At 45.2% G+C, this 19,613-nt stretch overlaps 1 protein-coding gene across 2 annotated transcripts in view; it reads right to left on the bottom strand.

The window, feature by feature from the left end:
- Nucleotides 1-463: 463 nt before the first annotated feature.
- Nucleotides 464-19,613, bottom strand: part of LOC133349486 (ephrin type-A receptor 4-like) — a 62,215-nt gene continuing 43,065 nt past the window's right edge. For both annotated transcript variants that reach the window (XM_061562980.1, XM_061562982.1), the window contains exons 11-17: nt 18,778-18,963; nt 12,064-12,125; nt 10,542-10,751; nt 6,636-6,785; nt 5,705-5,898; nt 4,144-4,299; nt 464-3,452 (exon numbers count right to left, since the gene is read on the bottom strand). In XM_061562980.1, the coding sequence (XP_061418964.1) occupies nt 3,344-3,452; nt 4,144-4,299; nt 5,705-5,898; nt 6,636-6,785; nt 10,542-10,751; nt 12,064-12,125; nt 18,778-18,963 (1,067 nt within the window). In that variant the 3' untranslated portion in view covers nt 464-3,343. The remainder of the gene's footprint in view (nt 3,453-4,143; nt 4,300-5,704; nt 5,899-6,635; nt 6,786-10,541; nt 10,752-12,063; nt 12,126-18,777; nt 18,964-19,613) is intronic.

The following is a 19,613-nucleotide window of genomic DNA, read 5'->3' on the forward strand; positions in this document are numbered from 1 at the left end:
AAATTATACACTTATCTGCATAATATATGCGTACTCATTACCACAGATATTATTTTTGTATTGTTGCTGCTGTTCTTTTGTGGACTAGTCATACAATTACTGCTGCCCACGCTCCACGTATGACTGATGCACCATTTCAATTGGCCTGCGTAGGAACAGATAGCATGGTGCACAAAATCTGGTTTGGTTGATGTGGGTAGAATTTAGTCTTGGTTTTCGCAAGAAATTGCCCGATTCGAAGCTTCACGCCTTTCCTCACTCAAGCATTCCAACGCCACCAGTTTTGTTCCATTCTCATACAGATTTCATCAGCCGGATTACAGACATTGCACGTGTATTGGATCTGAAGATGCGGACATCTTGACTGTGGCAGGGTACTTCAGGGCTAAAGTCGGAGTAGACTTTTGTGTCTTTTAATTATACGTTGAAGAATGTAACAAGTGAGGCACACATTGACACCAGGTCCATTCAACCATTTATTATACAAAAATACTTTACAAAACTTGAGCAGTACAAGGCCTTATACAGAATCCAGCCTTATAATAAATAAAGATTTCATTTAGTCATCATTACTGTTGCTGCTTTATTTAACATTATCATCGTTATTCAAATCTATAGTGTTAGCATTCTAACCAGATGAAGATAATATAGACATAGCGGAAGATATGGGGGAGTGGGAGCAGGAAACAATAGAAAATGAAATACAAAATAAATGTATACAAAGGACCTCCGTCACATTCAAGTCTAATCTTAAAAACGACATGCCTTGACCAACTACAAACTGACGCATTGGGTGGTTTTCAACATCCATTGATGACCGATGTCACTGGTAGGCACAAGGGCTTTGTTCAGGCTACAGTAGCACGTGGAGAAATGATGTGCCTGCGATCGCTATGAACGGAAATATCACGACACAAAGTGTGTGCTAATTGCTTTCAACAAAAAAAGTGATAGATTCCAAACACTAACACAAACATAGAGGCTCGAAATAAATCCTATATCTACCCCCCATAACATTTACATCTTGATCAAAGTTTTTTTTTTATGTACAATATCATAAGTTATGCACACTTTTCAGCACAATTATTATCTACAGTAAGTCAGTTACACGCAAAGCATTTGTTGGAGTTGACACTTTTTAAACATTTTTAATTGAGACTCAAACTTGCTGGCATTGTGTAAATGTTTATATTGTCTGTGTGTGCATTAATTTAAGCTATGTTTTTACACTAATATACATTTCATTCATAAGCAACAATAATAATATGCTTATCGTTTTAAGCAAAAGTCATGTTACTGATCATGTAACGCTGTGGCTTTACAGTGGCTTGTTGATATTAATCTCGTCTCTCGTGATGCCATTTTTCATAATCCTGAGTCGGATTAAAGCTCCCGTATGCGCATGTGCAGACCATGTGTTATCCTGGGTGGTGATAAAACCAATTTAAATATTCTCTGTCCGATAAGCCTTTAAAATAAAGCTTCCCTAGAGTGTTGATATTCCATTCAGTGGTGCCATTGTTCTCGTCAGGTTACAAGGTATTGCATATCATGTGTTACTTGTATTTCAGTTAATGTGCCAGAGGCTCAGAGGAACAAAGAGCCAAGGCAGCCAAATTACATCGGGAGAATTAGTCGAACGCTCTCCACACATCACACTTTACACATTTGGGCTGCAAAAAGATTAAGCATTTGTTACTGCATCGGGCAGAGACAGGTTCTTTTTTTCCCACTGTTAATTAAGTAACTGGTCCCTGTAGCTGTAGCTATTAGTAGTGCGAATAATTTCTTTAAAATGTATTTAGTGTTCCCTAAATAAAAGTGCTTTCCAAATTGTCATGCACTGACAATTGCCGTATTTAAAGTGGTGACTTGGTGACACAAATGAGTTTGGTCATTAACCATCGCTCATTGTTACGGTTTTCAGATTAATTACTTCACTTAAGGTGTGTCCTATTTATAACGTTCTATAAAAAAATATATATGAACCAGGTTTATCATATGGGAGGGTTTGTAAAGCAATTCTACGATATTTGATGTGCACTCTGTGCTAAGCTATAGCAGGCAAAGGTTACAAAGCTTCCTCTGCAGTAAAGAAGTGCTGATAAATGTATGTGGCCAGATATTGTCGAAACCTAGATCTAAATTCCCAATTCCATTTGCTTCAGTGATTTATCAGAGGGCTTCCACATTCCTCATGGCAGTTGTGGGCAAAATAGGTCATTCGAGAAAGGCTGCCGTATCTATGCATGTACATTAACGCCTTGGGCCAGCCATCGTGTGGGGATTTTAAAGCCAAGGTAGGTCACTTTGGCCTTATCCACACTGACGTCTTCATCCAGGTTATCCTACCTTGGTCTCATCTGTGAATTTATAGACACGTAATGCAGTGGAAGGAATCTAGAGCTTTGCCTATGAACCCTGCAGACAGCTTGTGCTGAAATAGCTCACGGCGCATCCATTCAAATGGCACTCGCCGAGGCAGAACATGACATGAATGTTGTCCGAGTGGCTATGGCAAAGATGACGGCCTAATCTATTGCGGATGTGTTAACGAGCTGCGTGTTGTGCATAACAGACACATCATAACAAAATAGCTGGGCATACACAAATAGCCACACTTTCATATCCCCACAACCAAGAGCAGTTTTTTTTCTTCAGAATTGACACCAAAGTTTACAGAAGCAGTATAAAGTGTCTTTGACCCAGAGCGTTTTGCTTAAAAAAAAAATCTCACAGACAAAGCGTCCTTCAGACATTTTGCACATCCCTGGATCAGGGAACAAAGCATGTGCTTTCCAACAAAACACCAACAAGTCCACTTGCTTAGCCGGATTCAATATGAATCTGGCATGCCGTCTGGTAACAGAGCAAATCCCCATTCGTTCCTTCTCAACGTCCGATGACCCGCCAGCTCAGCCACGGCACTCTGTCAACCATAGTGGTGTGTCTCTTTATGCGGCAGAGACATGGATTCCCAGCTCCGTGCCTTCAGATAAGCACCCGCCAAGATGGAACATCCAATGCCAACCCTTGCAGACGCTTCATTCCCATCGCAACGGCATCACCATCCCCATAACTACGTTTCAAATTTCCGAAGATACACCACCGATGGGCCACAAATAGTGCTGCCTCTCTCTTCGTCGTGGCGTCGTGAGTGAGTGAGGAGTGAGTGAGTGAGTGAGGAGTGAGTGAGTGAGTGAGGAGTGAGTGAGTGAGTGAGGAGTGAGTGAGTGAAGAGTCCATGATGCGCTGGGCAAGCGAGTGGAGCGCGGATGAGAGGAGTGGGTCAGTGGAAGGTGTCGCTCATTTGCCGTGTTGTTGGAGAAGCCGCGTGACTCCCTCATACGCCTGTGCTGTGCGCTGGCAGGGTCTGGGCCCTCATCACTTGAATGCTGTTAAGAATCTTCTTCTGGTGGCCGACCAGCGTGACTCCTATTCTGTGAATGTCACTGTAATCAGAGAGGTTCAGCATTAGATTTCTCCTCGTTTTGCTTTTATCCAGCTCTATTCGAGCTGCGCTATCGGCGGCGTGTCATGAGATAAGACAAAAAAGTCGATTTCGAATGTTGCAGCTAACAGTGTATCACCATGTGTCAGAGGATTGCTAAAGGTATTTTCAATATGTCTCTTTAGTTACATTAGGAGTGCATGCTTTTATTGGGCAGCAAAGATTGCTCTTCGTGTCAATCAAACTTAACCTTTTATGTTTCAGAACTGAAAGATGCCGAATTAATAGAATCATCTAATTTAACTTGATGTTGTTTTCATGCCAACAACTCGCCTTAATTGAAAACCAGGTTTTTATCAAAGGTGGCAGTCAAGATTCAAACCCAGGATCTTCGTTTTTTTTTACATGCTCATTGTATTAATCTTTGGGTATTAAGCATTGTTTTAGCACATGCTTCACACATAAGAGTCGTATTGACTAAAATATAATAATCGTCAACTGACAATGCCCATTCGTATTTGTTTCCCCTGCAATGAGGGCATGCGGGTAGTCTGCGCATTTCATTTCAACGTAGAACTCAACCTGGTCTCAACACAGGCGTCACGCCCGCCACCGCTCAGCGCTATCAGTCGCGTGCGCAACCAAGTATTGTGTGGCCAATGGCATCAAGGGGGGGGGGGGGGGGAACCCACCTGAGCGTCATGTGCCGGACTGCCTCCAGGGACGTATAGCCGGCAGCCAAGAAGTTGTCACGGTATCGTGCCATGTGGATGGCATCCAGCCACTCGGACACGGTGCGGACGGTGGTGTAACCCGGCACGGCCTGGCCGAGCAGCGGATCCGAAACCCTGTGGACGGCAGTGACCCGTGGTGTCACGGACAGCCACGCACCCTGCTCTACGTGTGGGTGGGTGGGTGGATGAGTGAGATTGGGTGAGTGGGTGAGTGGGTGAGTGGGGTACGTATGCTGAACTTCTTTCGCAACGTACACAGCCGACTGCGTGAATTGGAAGGGTGGGGGGAAGGACAACAAACTAAACACAAAAAAGCATGAAGAAGTTCGTTTTCAATCTGGATTTAAACGTGTCTTCCGAATGTTGATGGGAAGAGCCTTCCAGACGGCTGCAAAAGCGTATCTGAAAGCAAGCGATACAGTGACCGTCTTTTTTTGAAGGCTAGCCAAAAGCTGCTGTGAGGATGACCAGAGTTTGCGTGGTGGTTTATGCTCCTTCGGTGATATTGGCACGTGAAATAAAGATTGAATAATTGATTGAAGACTCATGCAATCTCCAACATTGCAGCACGTGCCGTCCTCGTCGTGGGAGAGAGACAACATCATGAGTTGATCTCTCTGAAACTGATGGCTGGAGGGGTGTGGGACCCTCAGTGGAGGACATACTATGGCCTGAAGGCAGATGAGAGGCCAAAGGAAGCTACAGCAGGGTAGTGAGATCCTGCATAATCTGTTGATGAGCACAGTGCGAACAGAAGGTCTAGCAGTCAGTGCATTGACCACTGAGCTGTTTAACATGCGTTCGAGGTTGGGCTAAGGTCACTATCATGGCATTAACAAAGCATGCTGAATATTGTGATGTGGGCATTACATACTCCGTTACTTCATTTACAGGGGCATGCCATGTGCTGAGGTTATTAAACCTGTTTGTTAAGAAACAAAGAATGCAATACTATGAATGTATACTTAATTAGTCTTTCTTAAGTTAGCCTTTAAGAGAGTGCATCACATTAGACTACCACGTGCTAAATATATTGTTATAATTAATGTAACTAACTAATTAACCACATTAATACATAAACAACTATACAATAATTCACCCCGGACAATATTTCAGTTTAACACGTAGACTTCTCTGCAGCTGATAAAAAAAGTCAGGAATGATTCGGGCAAGCATCCCCGGCAAACGGAGCAAATTCAGGCTTTGCAGCCAGAAGTACATTTACGTTGCAACAAGTAGTGGGTTTTGGCAGGACTTGTCATCAGAGTGAATGATGGCAGGTGGTTGGAAATAATGATAGTGGCAGCCAAGAGAGAGAATGCACCCTCGATGACATGCATCGCGGAGATGGAGCGATGAAATCAGCTCACGAGCAGGAGCTGGGTGGGGCGTTGCATTGCAGGGATCGTGAGAGATGGCAATGGCTAATGGTTTTGGGGAGGTCTTCATTCGAGAGCGGATTAATCACGGCCGACGGTGGTGATGACGATGACGGACAAATACACACGCGCACACTTACTGTGCATTGCTCTGCGAGGGAACATTGAGGCTGGCGGGGTTCTGCAGGAGCTTGTCCAGGTAGACGAGGATCTGGCCAGAGTTGGGCCTCTCAGTGCGCTCCTTCTGCCAGCAGTCGAGCATGAGCTGGTGCAGCGCCGGCGGGCAGTCCATGGGCGACGGCAATCGGTAGCCCTCCTCGATCGACTGGATCACCTGCGCCATGAAGCGAGAGTTGTACTGTGAACCCTTCGCTTCCCTGACCGCAACCCTAATCTTCCGGAAATAATTTTGTTGCCATATAAAGAGACCATCTGTTCGTAGCAGAAGGCCGCCCGATTATCAACCTTTGCTCTGAATAAAAACATTTTCCTTGCTGTCTGCAATCAAATCATTTATTTGCATGCGAAAGGACATCTTCTAGGAATTTTTATTTTTCAATATTGGGCTGTAGGGTGGAATGACACCTAAGTGATGACATGCTGTAAAAGCTTACAAACTTCACTCATTAATATTCAGAGATAGATATTCATATACTCTACATATTAAAATAAAGGGACTGTGTTGGATTTTTTTTCTAAATGCAGGCTTATCATGCTCTACCACCACAATTATTCATACTGTAATTTAGCTCTGTGCTTAGCTACCATTATAAATACATAGTGCACAAATGGACAGACGGAATGGATGAACAGATGGACAAATAGATGCACAAATACGCAGTCATCTAACAAACTTGCAGACAGATAGATGGAGAAGAAACACATACGTACAAGATAAACACATGGACAAATGTATAAGCTGACTGACAGCGAAAAAGGTTGGTAATTGTGTATCAGCCACTTACAGACAATTTAACTGCTGCCTTCACTGACAGTCACTTCTATGCACCTTTCCGTTGTCAGTCGGCAGCGACACTTAAAAAAAAACACACACACACTGGGGCGACTTACATCCTGGTTCGTCATGTTCCAGTAGGGCCTCTCTCCGTAGGACATGACCTCCCACATGAGGATGCCAAAGCTCCACACATCGCTGGCCGTCGTGAACTTGTGGAACGCGATGGCCTCTGGGGCCGTCCAGCGGATCGGGATCTTGCTGCCCTGCGCGTCGGCAACACGTTTCCCGGCGTTTAGCGCCAGCGAATCCGCAACGACGTTGCATCAGCTCGCCGTATTCGCGTTCACAATGAATGTTACACAGACAACCATTACCATTACAGTTTTACCATGTTTAGTGGTGGTTTCACCTGTCACAGGTTGAGTCACAAACCGCACCTCTCCATAACAAAGGCTGAGCCTTTGTTATGCAGTCTATTCTTAGTCTTAAGCCTCACCTTAGTATAGTAATAAAAAGTATGCGGCCCTTGTCCCACCACCTTCTCCAACCATTATATAAACGGAGTGGTAGCTCCTGCAATCTCTCATTTACTTGATACAGCTGTCGTGGCTGTGACGGTACCACCTGAAGACGGAAGCTTGTGTTGCCTCCGAAACGTCGTGATTTTTATTTTATTTAACTTTTTAATGTTTTTACCTACGTGACTTTACCGAAAAAACCTAAGAATATGTTACACATGTGGGCAAATAATCCTGTGATGCGGAATATTCCCCGGTTATCATCACAGCTGTGATGGGGAATTTAAAGTAGGTGGATGTCGCAGCAGTGCCACCCGCTCTCCATCCCACGCTCCAACAAGCACACGATGGTTGCATAGTAACAGCAATTCAGCACTGCAATTTCGAGCAATTAACTTCTTCGAAATCCAGACATAAGCCTGGTTGATATCATTAAAGGCATTTCTCGGCTTTATATCCTTCCCTGTGTGCTCTTCCCCTTCTCTTGTTTCTCTGCCGTGTTCAAATTACAACTTGGGGCTTGTGTTGTTATAATTGTATTTGCTGGCCATCCGGACATTGTGTACCCTGGTTCTGTGTTATCCTGTACTTGTAGATGTTTAATATATAAGTTAAATAATAAATACGTGTTTTCGACTCAGTCATCCATAAATTATGGGGTTGTGTTTTGTAGAGAATTAATATCAAATGTTCACATATATAACAGTTGCATGTAATTATATGCAATTTTGTTCATATATATGAGTGTGCGAATTTTCTATTTTTTAAGTCTTATATACTCCGTACATGTACATTTCATCCAACATGGACGGTTAAACGGCATCGTCTATGGTTTTACAAATTACGTAATTGCAAATGTAATGCGGTAGCTGACTTCTCTGAGTGCTGGGCACTGGAATGGTCTTCTAATATGTATGTCGGGAATGTATCGGTGACCACTATGAATAAATGTATATTAAATTCAGCATGGATGGTTAAATGGAATCGACAATAGTTTTACATCAACTCAATTTATATGAGTCCAGTTTTCTGCCAGTCTCGTAACGGTGAAATGAGACTGAAGTTTGAATTACCACTGCAAGTATATTCAGGCTTTGAGTTTTGATTCTCAGCATCTGCGAGTGTGAATTCATACCCAGTGTATCACAAGGTTTGAGGTAATGAGTCTAAGTCAGAGTGGGTCTCAATTCCCACTTGGAGCCTCATTGCTGATGGGGGTGGTGAGTATAAATTAAGTGGCATTAACATGAAAACTGTTGCAGTTGAACATTAGAATTCAGGATAAATGACGCTCAAAATGAAAATTAATTCTTGAGATATGTTTTGGAGTTCAGCCCTATTGAACTGTCAGCAACTAATTCTCAACACAGGATTCCCAGTTAAATAGGCTTCATTTTAAAGATTAATATTTAATTCTGAATCTGAATTTCGGTCTCATGTATCTCATGGCTGAATTTACGGAGTCACAGTGAGTGAGTGTGAATCCCCACTGTGAGTCTCTAGGCTGCGTGGTGATGAGTCTCAGTGAGTGAGTGTGAATCTCTACTGTGAGTCTCTAGACTGGGTGGTGACGAGTCTCAGTGAGTGAGTGTGAATCTCCACTGTGAGTCTCTAGGCTGGGTGGTGATGAGTCTCAGTGAGTGAGTGTGAATCTCCACTGTGAGTCTCTAGACTGGGTGGTGATGAGTCTCAGTGAGTGAGTGTGAATCTCCACTGTGAGTCTCTAGGCTGGGTGGTGACGAGTCTCAGTGAGTGAGTGTGAATCTCCACTGTGAGTCTCTAGGCTGGGTGGTGATGAGTCTCAGTGAGTGAGTGTGAATCTCCACTGTGAGTCCCTAGGCTGGGTGGTGATGAGTCTCAGTGAGTGAGTGTGAATCTCCACTGTGAGTCTCTAGGCTGGGTGGTGACGAGTCTCAGTGAGTGAGTGTGAATCTCCACTGTGAGTCTCTAGGGTGGGTGGTGATGAGTCTCAGTGAGTGAGTGTGAATCTCCACTGTGAGTCTCTAGGCTGGGTGGTGATGAGTCTCAGTGAGTGAGTGTGAATCCCCACTGTGAGTCTCTAGGCTGGGTGGTGATGAGTCTCAGTGAGTGAGTCTGAATCTCCACTGTGAGTCTCTAGGCTGGGTGGTGATGAGTCTCAGTGAGTGAGTGTGAATCTCCACTGTGAGTCTCTAGGCTGGGTGGTGACGAGTCTCAGTGAGTGAGTGTGAATCTCCACTGTGAGTCCCTAGGCTGGGTGGTGATGAGTCTCAGTGAGTGAGTGTGAATCCCCACTGTGAGTCTCTAGGCTGGGTGGTGACGAGTCTCAGTGAGTGAGTGTGAATCTCCACTGTGAGTCTCTAGGCTGGGTGGTGATGAGTCTCAGTGAGTGAGTGTGAATCTCCACTGTGAGTCTCTAGGCTGGGTGGTGACGAGTCTCAGTGAGTGAGTGTGAATCTCCACTGTGAGTCCCTAGGCTGGGTGGTGATGAGTCTCAGTGAGTGAGTGTGAATCTCCACTGTGAGTCTCTAGGCTGGGTGGTGATGAGTCTCAGTGAGTGAGTGTGAATCTCCACTGTGAGTCTCTAGGCTGGGTGGTGATGAGTCTCAGTGAGTGAGTGTGAATCTCCACTGTGAGTCTCTAGGCTGGGTGGTGATGAGTCTCAGTGAGTGAGTGTGAATCTCTACTGTGAGTCTCTAGGCTGGGTGGTGATGAGTCTCAGTGAGTGAGTGTGAATCTCCACTGTGAGTCTCTAGGCTGGGTGGTGATGAGTCTCAGTGAGTGTGAATCTCCACTGTGAGTCTCTAGGCTGGGTGGTGATGAGTCTCAGTGAGTGAGTGTGAATCTCCACTGTGAGTCTCTAGGCTGGGTGGTGATGAGTCTCAGTGATTGAGTGTGAATCTCCACTGTGAGTCTCTAGGCTGGGTGGTGATGAGTCTCAGTGAGTGAGTGTGAATCTCCACTGTGAGTCTCTAGGCTGGGTGGTGATGAGTCTCAGTGAGTGAGTGTGAATCTCCACTGTGAGTCTCTAGGCTGGGTGGTGATGAGTCTCAGTGAGTGAGTGTGAATCTCCACTGTGAGTCTCTAGGCTGGGTGGTGATGAGTCTCAGTGAGTGAGTGTGAATCCCCACTGTGAGTCTCTAGGCTGGGTGGTGATGAGTCTCAGTGAGTGAGTGTGAATCTCCACTGTGAGTCTCTAGGCTGGGTGGTGATGAGTCTCAGTGAGTGAGTGTGAATCTCCAGAGTGAGTCTCTAGGCTGGGTGGTGATGAGTCTCAGTGAGTGAGTGTGAATCCCCACTGTGAGTCTCTAGGCTGGGTGGTGATGAGTCTCAGTGAGTGAGTGTGAATCTCCACTGTGAGTCTCTAGGCTGGGTGGTGATGAGTCTCAGTGAGTGAGTGTGAATCTCCACTGTGAGTCTCTAGGCTGGGTGGTGATGAGTCTCAGTGAGTGAGTGTGCATTCCCACTCTGGTTCTCAGGCTGTGCAAGGAGCGTGCGGGGGGGTGGGGAGGAGCTGCTCACGTGGGTGGTGTAGACGGCCTGCGGATCGTCCTCCAGCCCCCGTGACAGCCCGAAGTCGGACACCTTGCACACCAGCTTGCTGTCCACCAGGACGTTGCGAGCGGCCAGGTCGCGGTGGATGTAGTTCATGTCGGACAGGTACTTCATGCCGGCCGCAATGCCCCTCAGCATGCCCACCAGCTGGCCGACGCTGAACTGCCCGTCCTGTTTCTGTTCAAACGATTTATAACATCTGTGATGTTCCGTCCCTGTGCACAGCCATCCAGACACTTACAATCTGCTCGAATTTAGAAAGCCGTTCAAATACTTGCCTGTATTGCCAAGGGTCCTAGGCCTCCAGGCTTGCCTTTATAGTGCTGCATGTAATAAAATCATAGCCATTCAAAATGGATTCAAAAGATAATATTAATTGAACATGCAGGATTCAATCTGATTTTGGATATTACATTATCAAGTCACCTTGTTGAATATTGCATCATCTGATGTCGTTATATTATAAATACATACATGATACATAGTGAAGGAAGCTGTGGTGTAGGTTATAGCACAGTTAGTGCACCATGGCCTAAGTTCAATTCCTGGCCATGGCTCACATCAGTGGCGGGTGATATCTGAATCGGTACTGGGGGGCCCTTGTCACCAACCCACACTGGCCAGTGTGGTGAAGTATGATAAGAGGCATGGCATGGGGAGGTCTTCATCTATCAATGGATTTGAAGAAGGGATGAGGATTCTAAATAATTATTCCATAGATATAACCTTCCACGTAAAATTATATGTCTGACTACTATGATCCCACTATTAAATTTGACTGCACTCGATAACAATGATTGTCAATCAATATTTTCCTCCTTTGTCATGGATCTATTAATTAATTACAATACTTTCATCATCAGCTGTCATATGAAAACACACGTGCACGGCCATACATGAACACATGCATCACTCATGGAAATCGCCAAATACAAGCCCCCTTCCGTGACAATTTGAATTATCACCATCATTTACAAGCATTCGGGTCATCGTTATGACGCTAATTATTGGCAATTATCGCCACGTCCCGTGGTCGTCATTCATAATTAGTCTCTAGGAAAGCTGGCCTGGAATATGTGCGTACTGTGTGCCCATTAAAACAGGACCATTGGGCTCCTAATGCATTCGACTCCAGCAAGTTGAGCCCACATTGAATACAGAAGCTACATTTCACCAGCTGAGTGTAATGAAGCTCCAACATTGGTTATGCTCGCCACCTGTTCTGCATTATCCAGCTGCTTTTGCTTGTGTCTTTTCAATTTGAAATGCATGCTGCCTTCCTTCAAAGCGAGACGATAAATTACCCGGTAACAATGCCAGATAGGCCGCGTAAGTGTTTCAACTTCGATTTGAGATTAGGCAAGAGGCTGAAAATAAGAGAATTAGGTCTCAACTTCACAGCAGGTTCACAGAATTTCATCTCAATTCCGGTGAGATACACTTTTCGGACACCCCCTGTAATTCACGTGAACGCAGCGCGGCGCTTTACCCGAAGGAAGGAGTCCAGGGATCCATTCTCCATGTACTCCGTGATGATCATTACAGGCGTTGCTGCAGGCAAAGCACAAGAACCCGGTCAATTCCTGCACATTAACGAGACGTTAGCCCTTCCGTTTCATCTCGATTGCCACAAACACGGGGGGGGGGGGGGGGCGTGAACATTAAGGGGTTATAGTGCTGAATATATTTTTTGTCGTCGTTGTTGCCGGTGTGATGTGGCCACCCCTGTCCACGTGTCTTTTTTTAATACAAAATAGCAATTTGGAGAAGGAAAAAAATCAACGAGTTCAGTCACCGCTTTGCATCGTCGGAAACAAAGTGTCCGCAGCTGTGCAAAGCAACGCTTTTGTGTCTAAATTGAACACGGCTTGGTGACTGTGGGGTTTAACCCAAGCAGGTACTTGGGCTGTGTTTCAAGCGTGACCACACATATATTACATTCAGTATTTTAGATGTAACTTCCTCAAACTTTCTTTCAATGTATTAATTCAGAGATAATCAATATGAGTATTCTTCATTTAAAATCATCCCCACGTGACTATTCCAAATACACACTTATTTGAAACCCCTAATTTCTCATCGTCTCCATTCACTTTAAATTTCACTTCAGTGTGAATAGAATTGATATATGTGAATATAATAATAAAAAAATAAGCAAGAAACTATAAAGGCCAGTATAGCGAACGAGGGGCATTGTGATCAGCACCATGCCCGCCAAGCTTTGTCTCCCCTGTGCCAATGTTTACGCACCTTGCCAAGTATTCATTTAAGGCTGAGTCGAACTACAGAGCCCCCGGACCTACTCAGATATCCATCACTGATATTTTCCATGAACGTGATTCAAACTCAGGTCACCAGGTTTGTTGTGCAGTGCCCTAACCCATGACACGCACAACAAAGAAAAAGATCCCCCGTATAGCCTGTAACAGACTGTTGGGGCAAGTGATGTTAGCGAGCACCTATAAAGGTCGGCATGGCACATGAAGGGGTGGGTGGCCAACACCACGCCCGGCCGCCTTTGTCTCCCTCGTGGCGATGTTTACACATCGCACCTGGTACCCATTTGAGGCAGAGTCGATCTAGGGGAGGCCCAGGACCGGTTCAGATAATCGTCACTGGTGTTGGCCGTGAGCAGGAATCGAACTCGGGTCACCGGGTTCGCAGCTAGCTAACTGCGACACTACCGCTCCCCACCATGACACGCACAGCCACTGACTCACATGCAAATAAAAAATACCCTGCTTATCCTGGAGACACTGCTGCTGAGTGCACTGTTTTGGTAAGTGCCTATAAAGGCCGGAAAGGCACCATTTCTGGCTGTCATTCACTCCAAACTGCTGATGTTGGCCACATCATCTCTCGTGTACCAAAGGCGACGCTTAAACCTAAAATCACATAAATATGCAATGCACCTGGGATCTGAAAGCCGAGGCAGTGTTGAGCCTGGATGACCGTTGGATGGGTGACTGTCAAGGCTTGCCAGGTCGTGTGTGAGGTGGCTAGGAGATGGCAGTGTTGAGAAATTGTTCCTCGGCTTGTGTGGATTTTCACCAGTTCCTCTGGTTTCGTCCTAACGTGCCAAACACTCATGGGTGGTATTCTCCAAACATCCCAATGCAGGACCAAAACTAAAAAAAAAATTATCTTATGGTAAATAATTGGCATTATGATTGTAAATAGATACCAACTACTACTGGTGTAAATTTGCCCAGAAATCACAGTGTGGCTACTGCCAGGTGGTTCGTGTGCTGTGTTCATATATGTGATCAGATATTCTTAGCAAAGATCTATACTTGCCTTAAAGAGAGAAGTTTAATAAATTAAGCACAGGTGTGCTTCAGAGCTGCTAAAAATAGTCGTGATTAATTTCACAGTTTCATTATTCTCTCCACAAGACCTGCCACTATTCTCTTTGATTATGCAGAATAACTGGTGGAGCGTAATCAGGAAGAGGGCTGTTAAAAATAGAAGCGCATGCTACATTCACAAACCCCCATCCTGCAATGTCTCACAAGGCTCCGTTCTCAGCCCACGGCTCTTCTCATTACATCTCCTCCCTCTTTGCAAGACCATCTCGTGTTGTAATGTAGAGCGGCGTTTGCACGCTGATGACAACCGGCTCTACATCGCCAACGACCCCATGACCCCGACCACAATATGCACTCTCACATTCTTCCTTGAATTGCTCTCATTTCGGATTGGGTTTCAACGTCCTCCAGCTAAACATTTCCAAAACTTATACTCATCAGCAAAAAGTTCACTCTCGGGAGAGACTCCGGTTCGAGTGTGCTCCTACTGAACTCTGATGTTACGCTGGCCGATAGTGTGGAAAATCTTGGCAGGTGTCATTGATCCTAAGCTCTTGTTCTGTCCCCACATCTCACACCTTCGATTAGCATGGTTGGCTACGTACAGTGTGAAGGAAGATCAACATACATACTTATGTACGCACATGTTGAACTTCCTTTTCACTGTACGTGGCAAACCATGCTAATCAGAGGTGCGGGGGAAGGACAGCAAACTAAACACATAAAATAGTTCTATAACACAATTTAAAGCTTTCGTGACTGGAGGGATTCATCTTCTTGGTTCTTTCGGTAAAGTCACGTAGAAGGGAAATAATAAAATAATAAAAATAGAATATAATAAAATTCTCACGACGTTTCGGCCACAACACAAGCAGCCGTCCTCAGGTGAAGAAACAGGGCTGTCGGAAAGACAGCACTCCAATGAACACTGCTAAGCTTGGCAGCGTATTTAAGCTGGGTGGGAGGAGAAGAGCGCCTTGACAAAGGAGTTTACATATCAACAGAAAGAACCAAGAAGATGTTCTAAAGCAATTCTTTTTCAATCTTGATTTAAAAGTGCACAGCTCCAGTGGCTAGCTAATAGCAGAAGGAAGAGCGTTCCAGACGGCCGCAGAAGCGCGTCTCAAAGGGCGTGATGCGGTGACCATCTCAAGTCTGCAGGACCTCATACCTCCATTCATGCAATATCTCCCACATTCACCAAGTCCTGATCCCAGCTGCCACTGATAATCTCTTCCATCTCATCATCACACCCTGACTTCACCATTGAAGCTCTCCCCAATGTCCTCCTCAAATCACACATCTCCAAAACAACGACGCCAGACTTATCACCAGCACCGTGCAGAAGACCAATCCCACCACTGGCTCCCAATTAATTATTGGATCAATTTCAAGATCACAATCACCATCTTCAAGATCCTCTATGGACTGGCCCCTCCCCCTACCTCTCTCTTCTCATCTCACTCGAGCTCCACTCCACACAGTTTCTGCTCCAGAAACCGAGGGTTTCTGTCAACCTTCACTCAGTGGGAGAGGTCGTTCATTCCTCTGTTTCCACCATTGTCTCGAGCTTTCTACCCCCACCCATTCGTGGTGTTGACTCCCTACACGTCTTTAAGTCTAGGATCATGAGCTTTTTTCTCCTCTCGCTGCCTCTTTCACAAAACGAAATATGCCCTCTTGTTTCTGGACAGAGTCTCGAGGTACGGTCTCATCGAGACGCTATATTGTGTTTCAATTGTATCGTATCCAATAATGTAAATAAATAAATAAAATGCCCATCGATATTAACTGGGGCACTGAGCGCGTGCATTCTTTCTGCATCCATTGTGAACCAATGAGCAGGCGTGCTGAACCAGCACAATGAGTACGCCAGCTAACAAAACTCACTTGAACGTGTTATTAGTGTATCATTACATTTAAATGGGTAGCCACTTGGCCTTAAGAATATCCAATGGGGATTTTTGTAACTGCTGCATGTAATTCATATTCCTCTCAGGGTGTGCAATTGAGACCGTGGAGAGGGAAGACCTTGGTTTTGGCGAAGAGACTCAATGTCGATGTTCTGACGTCAATATGTGACTGAGAGCAACATTCCAGGTTCGTGTTGAGTGTATTGTATGTCGTGTCTAATGCACACAGGTCCATTCAGCTCTTAGTTATTGTCGCAAATCCATTTCCCCATCCATAGCGTAGCCATCTTTCTGTTTTATTCAACCAACATACTCACTTAATGCTCAAACCACAACCGATAACTGGATTTGGCAAGACGTACATTGTACTCATCTTTTGGTGAACGCTCGAAAAGGCTAGACCAATCGCAGATCATATAACTTAATGGAGCTGCGCAGAATGGCTAGGGACGTTTTCCACTGCTCTTAGCTTCTTCGGTGAATTGTAAGAAAGCCTAAACGTGGTCCGGTGTGGTTTAGACCACTTTCAGCAACACACACACGTATTAAATACACTGCTTGTGAATGTATTTGTTTTTCAATTCATTCAACTAATTATTGCTCGCAGTCGTGGTATAAGTCGTGTGAGCATTTCCGTGCTTGTGTCTTAGCACATGCACGCACTGGCTTTGTGCTCCTTAGGCCACGTGCCAGTCGCTTCCCCCCGCTCGCCGTTATCACTCGCCAGGGATTATCGCAAGATTTTGATATCGCAGCAAAAAATATATATATATATTGTGTAATGCCTAAAAGGTCCAAGGAAGTGGTGATTTTGTCAACAACAAAAAACGACGCTCACAATAGATTTTTGTCTTCACATGATGCAAACCAGCAGCTTTCATTTGATGCACATCTTATATTTGTGAAGATAATGTGTGGATGAAGGGGATTTGGATACAGACGCGTGTATATCTGTGTGTAACTGTGTATATGTAAAAGATATCATGATGGGGAACCCTTTTATCTTTCTCTCCGTGAGAACGCCTAACAACAGTGTGTGCTGCTACAGCCGCGAGTGTGAAATGAGTCACAATTTTTGCGTAATCAAGGCCAACGGGAGTGTTCTATTTGCTCAAATGGAAATGCTATTTTAACGAGCTATTGGTGGGGGAGAGGGGGAGGGTTCTCCCAAACAGAATTCTCCCAAATTCCCGTTGAACATTGTTGAAAGTTTATCCCCAGCGTAAAGTGCGGCATCCATCTTCCAGAGCAGAGAGATAAGTGTTGCCAACTGTGACGGCCAATCCCTGCTAATAAGACAACTGTGCGATAATTTAATGTAATAGCTCATGCCAGACCTCCTTGGCCTGATGATGAAACAATAAATAAGCCTAATCTCTGGTTGAGCGCGGTAATTGCGAGCAAAAGGTGCACTTCACGAACCACGACTCATTTTACGCCGTACGAAATAACGAAATGTTCCTTTGGAAGCCCAAGACATGTTAATGGATTAAATCAAATAAATAATAGACTGTGAAAATATGTCTATATTGCACAAAGTGCATTCCCAAAGCTAATTTGTGCCTCGTAATAAGTAAACTGACCTTAGCTACCCTGGACACGATATACTGGTTGAGGAGCCACACAACTTCAACAGCACTCTTTTGGGACCAATTATGCACAACAAATACCATCTCTTTGCTAATTGAGATTGTTAGCATGCAAGCGCCCCGTTAGTGAACAACAACGCTTAATTTTCTTCGCTCGGTGTAACAAGCAGAAGACGGGCAGGAGGCACTATTCTTAGAAGTGCATTGGCAATTTGTTGGTTTTTTTTTGCTCTCGTTAAAACTCACAAGATATTCATACTCTGCCCATCTAGCGCACGGTAATGCATTTGCACAACAAATTCCTCAGAGAACTAAAGCAACTTTGTTGAAATGTACCAGCACTTGCATTGTTTTCGTGAAAATTGTACGTGAAAAAAAATTATCAACATCATCAACAACATCACCACCAGTCACTGTCTGCGGCCGCGGCTGCCGTTGTGTAGTGTTGTGTACACGTGCGTACACTGTATTTGTGGTGGGGAGTAGTGGCACATCGGGTTGCACACTACATTAAAATTCCCAGTCGTACAGCAACTGCCTGTGTTGCCACTAAGTGGCGGGGTGATATCTCCCGCGCTTCTGTCAGGCTAGGTTCCAGACACCCAGTGGAGAGCTGCATCTGAATCTGTCCTGGGCAACCCCAAGTATCATAATCCTGGCCACCTCACCCTCTCTTGTGACATGCCAGCCACTTTCAAGGCTCAGTACATTGGGGATCTTGCTCGAATGTGTGCTATGACATCACAGATAATTAGTTTGTGTCGGTATATTCGGAACCCCTCTTGTGATTCGATGAATTGCTGTAATCTTAGGTCATGATTTGATTCAAGAATCAATTATTGTTTTGATGTAACAGTGAATGTAGCATCTCGAGTTACCGCAAAGAAGTCAGCCGAATTAATAATATTTTCGAATATGAATAAAAAAAATAATTAATTTCTCATGCGTGAGATATGTGCACGTAATATATCGTGAGCACACCTATTTATTTTAATCAATTCACATGTATGTAGTTACTTGCCCGGTATTTGCGCGTGTGTGCATGTGCTCATCTGTCAGTGAAGCAGGCTCGTGAAGGATGCTGGTGCGCAGATGGAGTCAATCGCCTTCCAAAAACAACGTCGGGTGGAGGAGCGATGCTCACAACACCGAGCAGAACACCAGGTGGATAAAACACAGGTGACAGTGTGAAGCACAGGTGGTGCATGAGCCAATCATCTCAGTCAGTTAACCCATAACACCTGCGTCTGTCCCATGACCTCCTACCAGCAATTCTTCGACACTTCACGTGGCATCAAGGTGCAACTAGCCTGGCACAAGCGCCGCGGTGATGTCATTGTCATTTTTGGCGACGACAGGCGCCGTTTGCTGTTGTTGTTGTTAGTGGACTCACTCTTGGTGACGACCCCCTCCAGGCGGATGATGCTCGGGTGCTCAAACTGGCCCATGATGCTGGCCTCGCTCAGGAAGTCCCTGCGCTGCTTCTCGCTGTACCCGGCCTTCAGAGTCTTGATGGCCACCGGCGCCTCGGCCTGGCCCGGCACGCGCAGGACCCCGCTGTACACCTCCCCAAACTCTCCTGGTAGCGATGCAGTGGGGGGGAGGGGGGGGGGTTCAATTAACAGCAGCAAATGGTTAATTAAACTGAGCATTATCAAGCGTAAGTGTTAATCCCCCCTCGCCGCCCGTGTTTCTCGACGGCAGGCCTCAAGTCTCATGCCTGGGCAGGCCTCAAGTCTCATGCCTGGGCAGGCCTCTATACATTGCCCAATCTTCTCCTTTCACACATAACTTAGGAACGCATTCATATGGAGATTAAAGAGCGCTTCGTGCATAAAAGGGACAATTCGTATGCAAAGTAGGCGATATATATATGTTGTATTGAGTGGGCACACGGTGAGAGGCCAGCTAACAATGAGTTAATTTTTGGACGTGAATGCAGCCTCATTAAGTAAATAACTAATTAGGCAAATACATGCAGCACATACTACATTTTCTCGGAACCCCCCCCCAAACATATGTGTGTGTGTCGAAGACATCACTCAGGCTGCTAAACAAAGCAAATAGCCTTGGGCATAGAGGACAACAATGGGCCAAGAACTAGCAGCAGACTGGTAGCGAAGAAAGAAGACACTGTTGAACGGATGACCAAGAGGGAGATGGATGAGAAGTGAATTAACGGGAACACAACCAATATCATGTTGCGACGAACAAAAAACAAAAGGCTTT

Source organism: Lethenteron reissneri, chromosome 30, assembly GCF_015708825.2.
Source record: "Lethenteron reissneri isolate LAM-NWPU_2019-01 chromosome 30, ASM1570882v1, whole genome shotgun sequence".
In the NCBI taxonomy this organism is placed as follows: domain Eukaryota; kingdom Metazoa; phylum Chordata; class Hyperoartia; order Petromyzontiformes; family Petromyzontidae; genus Lethenteron; species Lethenteron reissneri.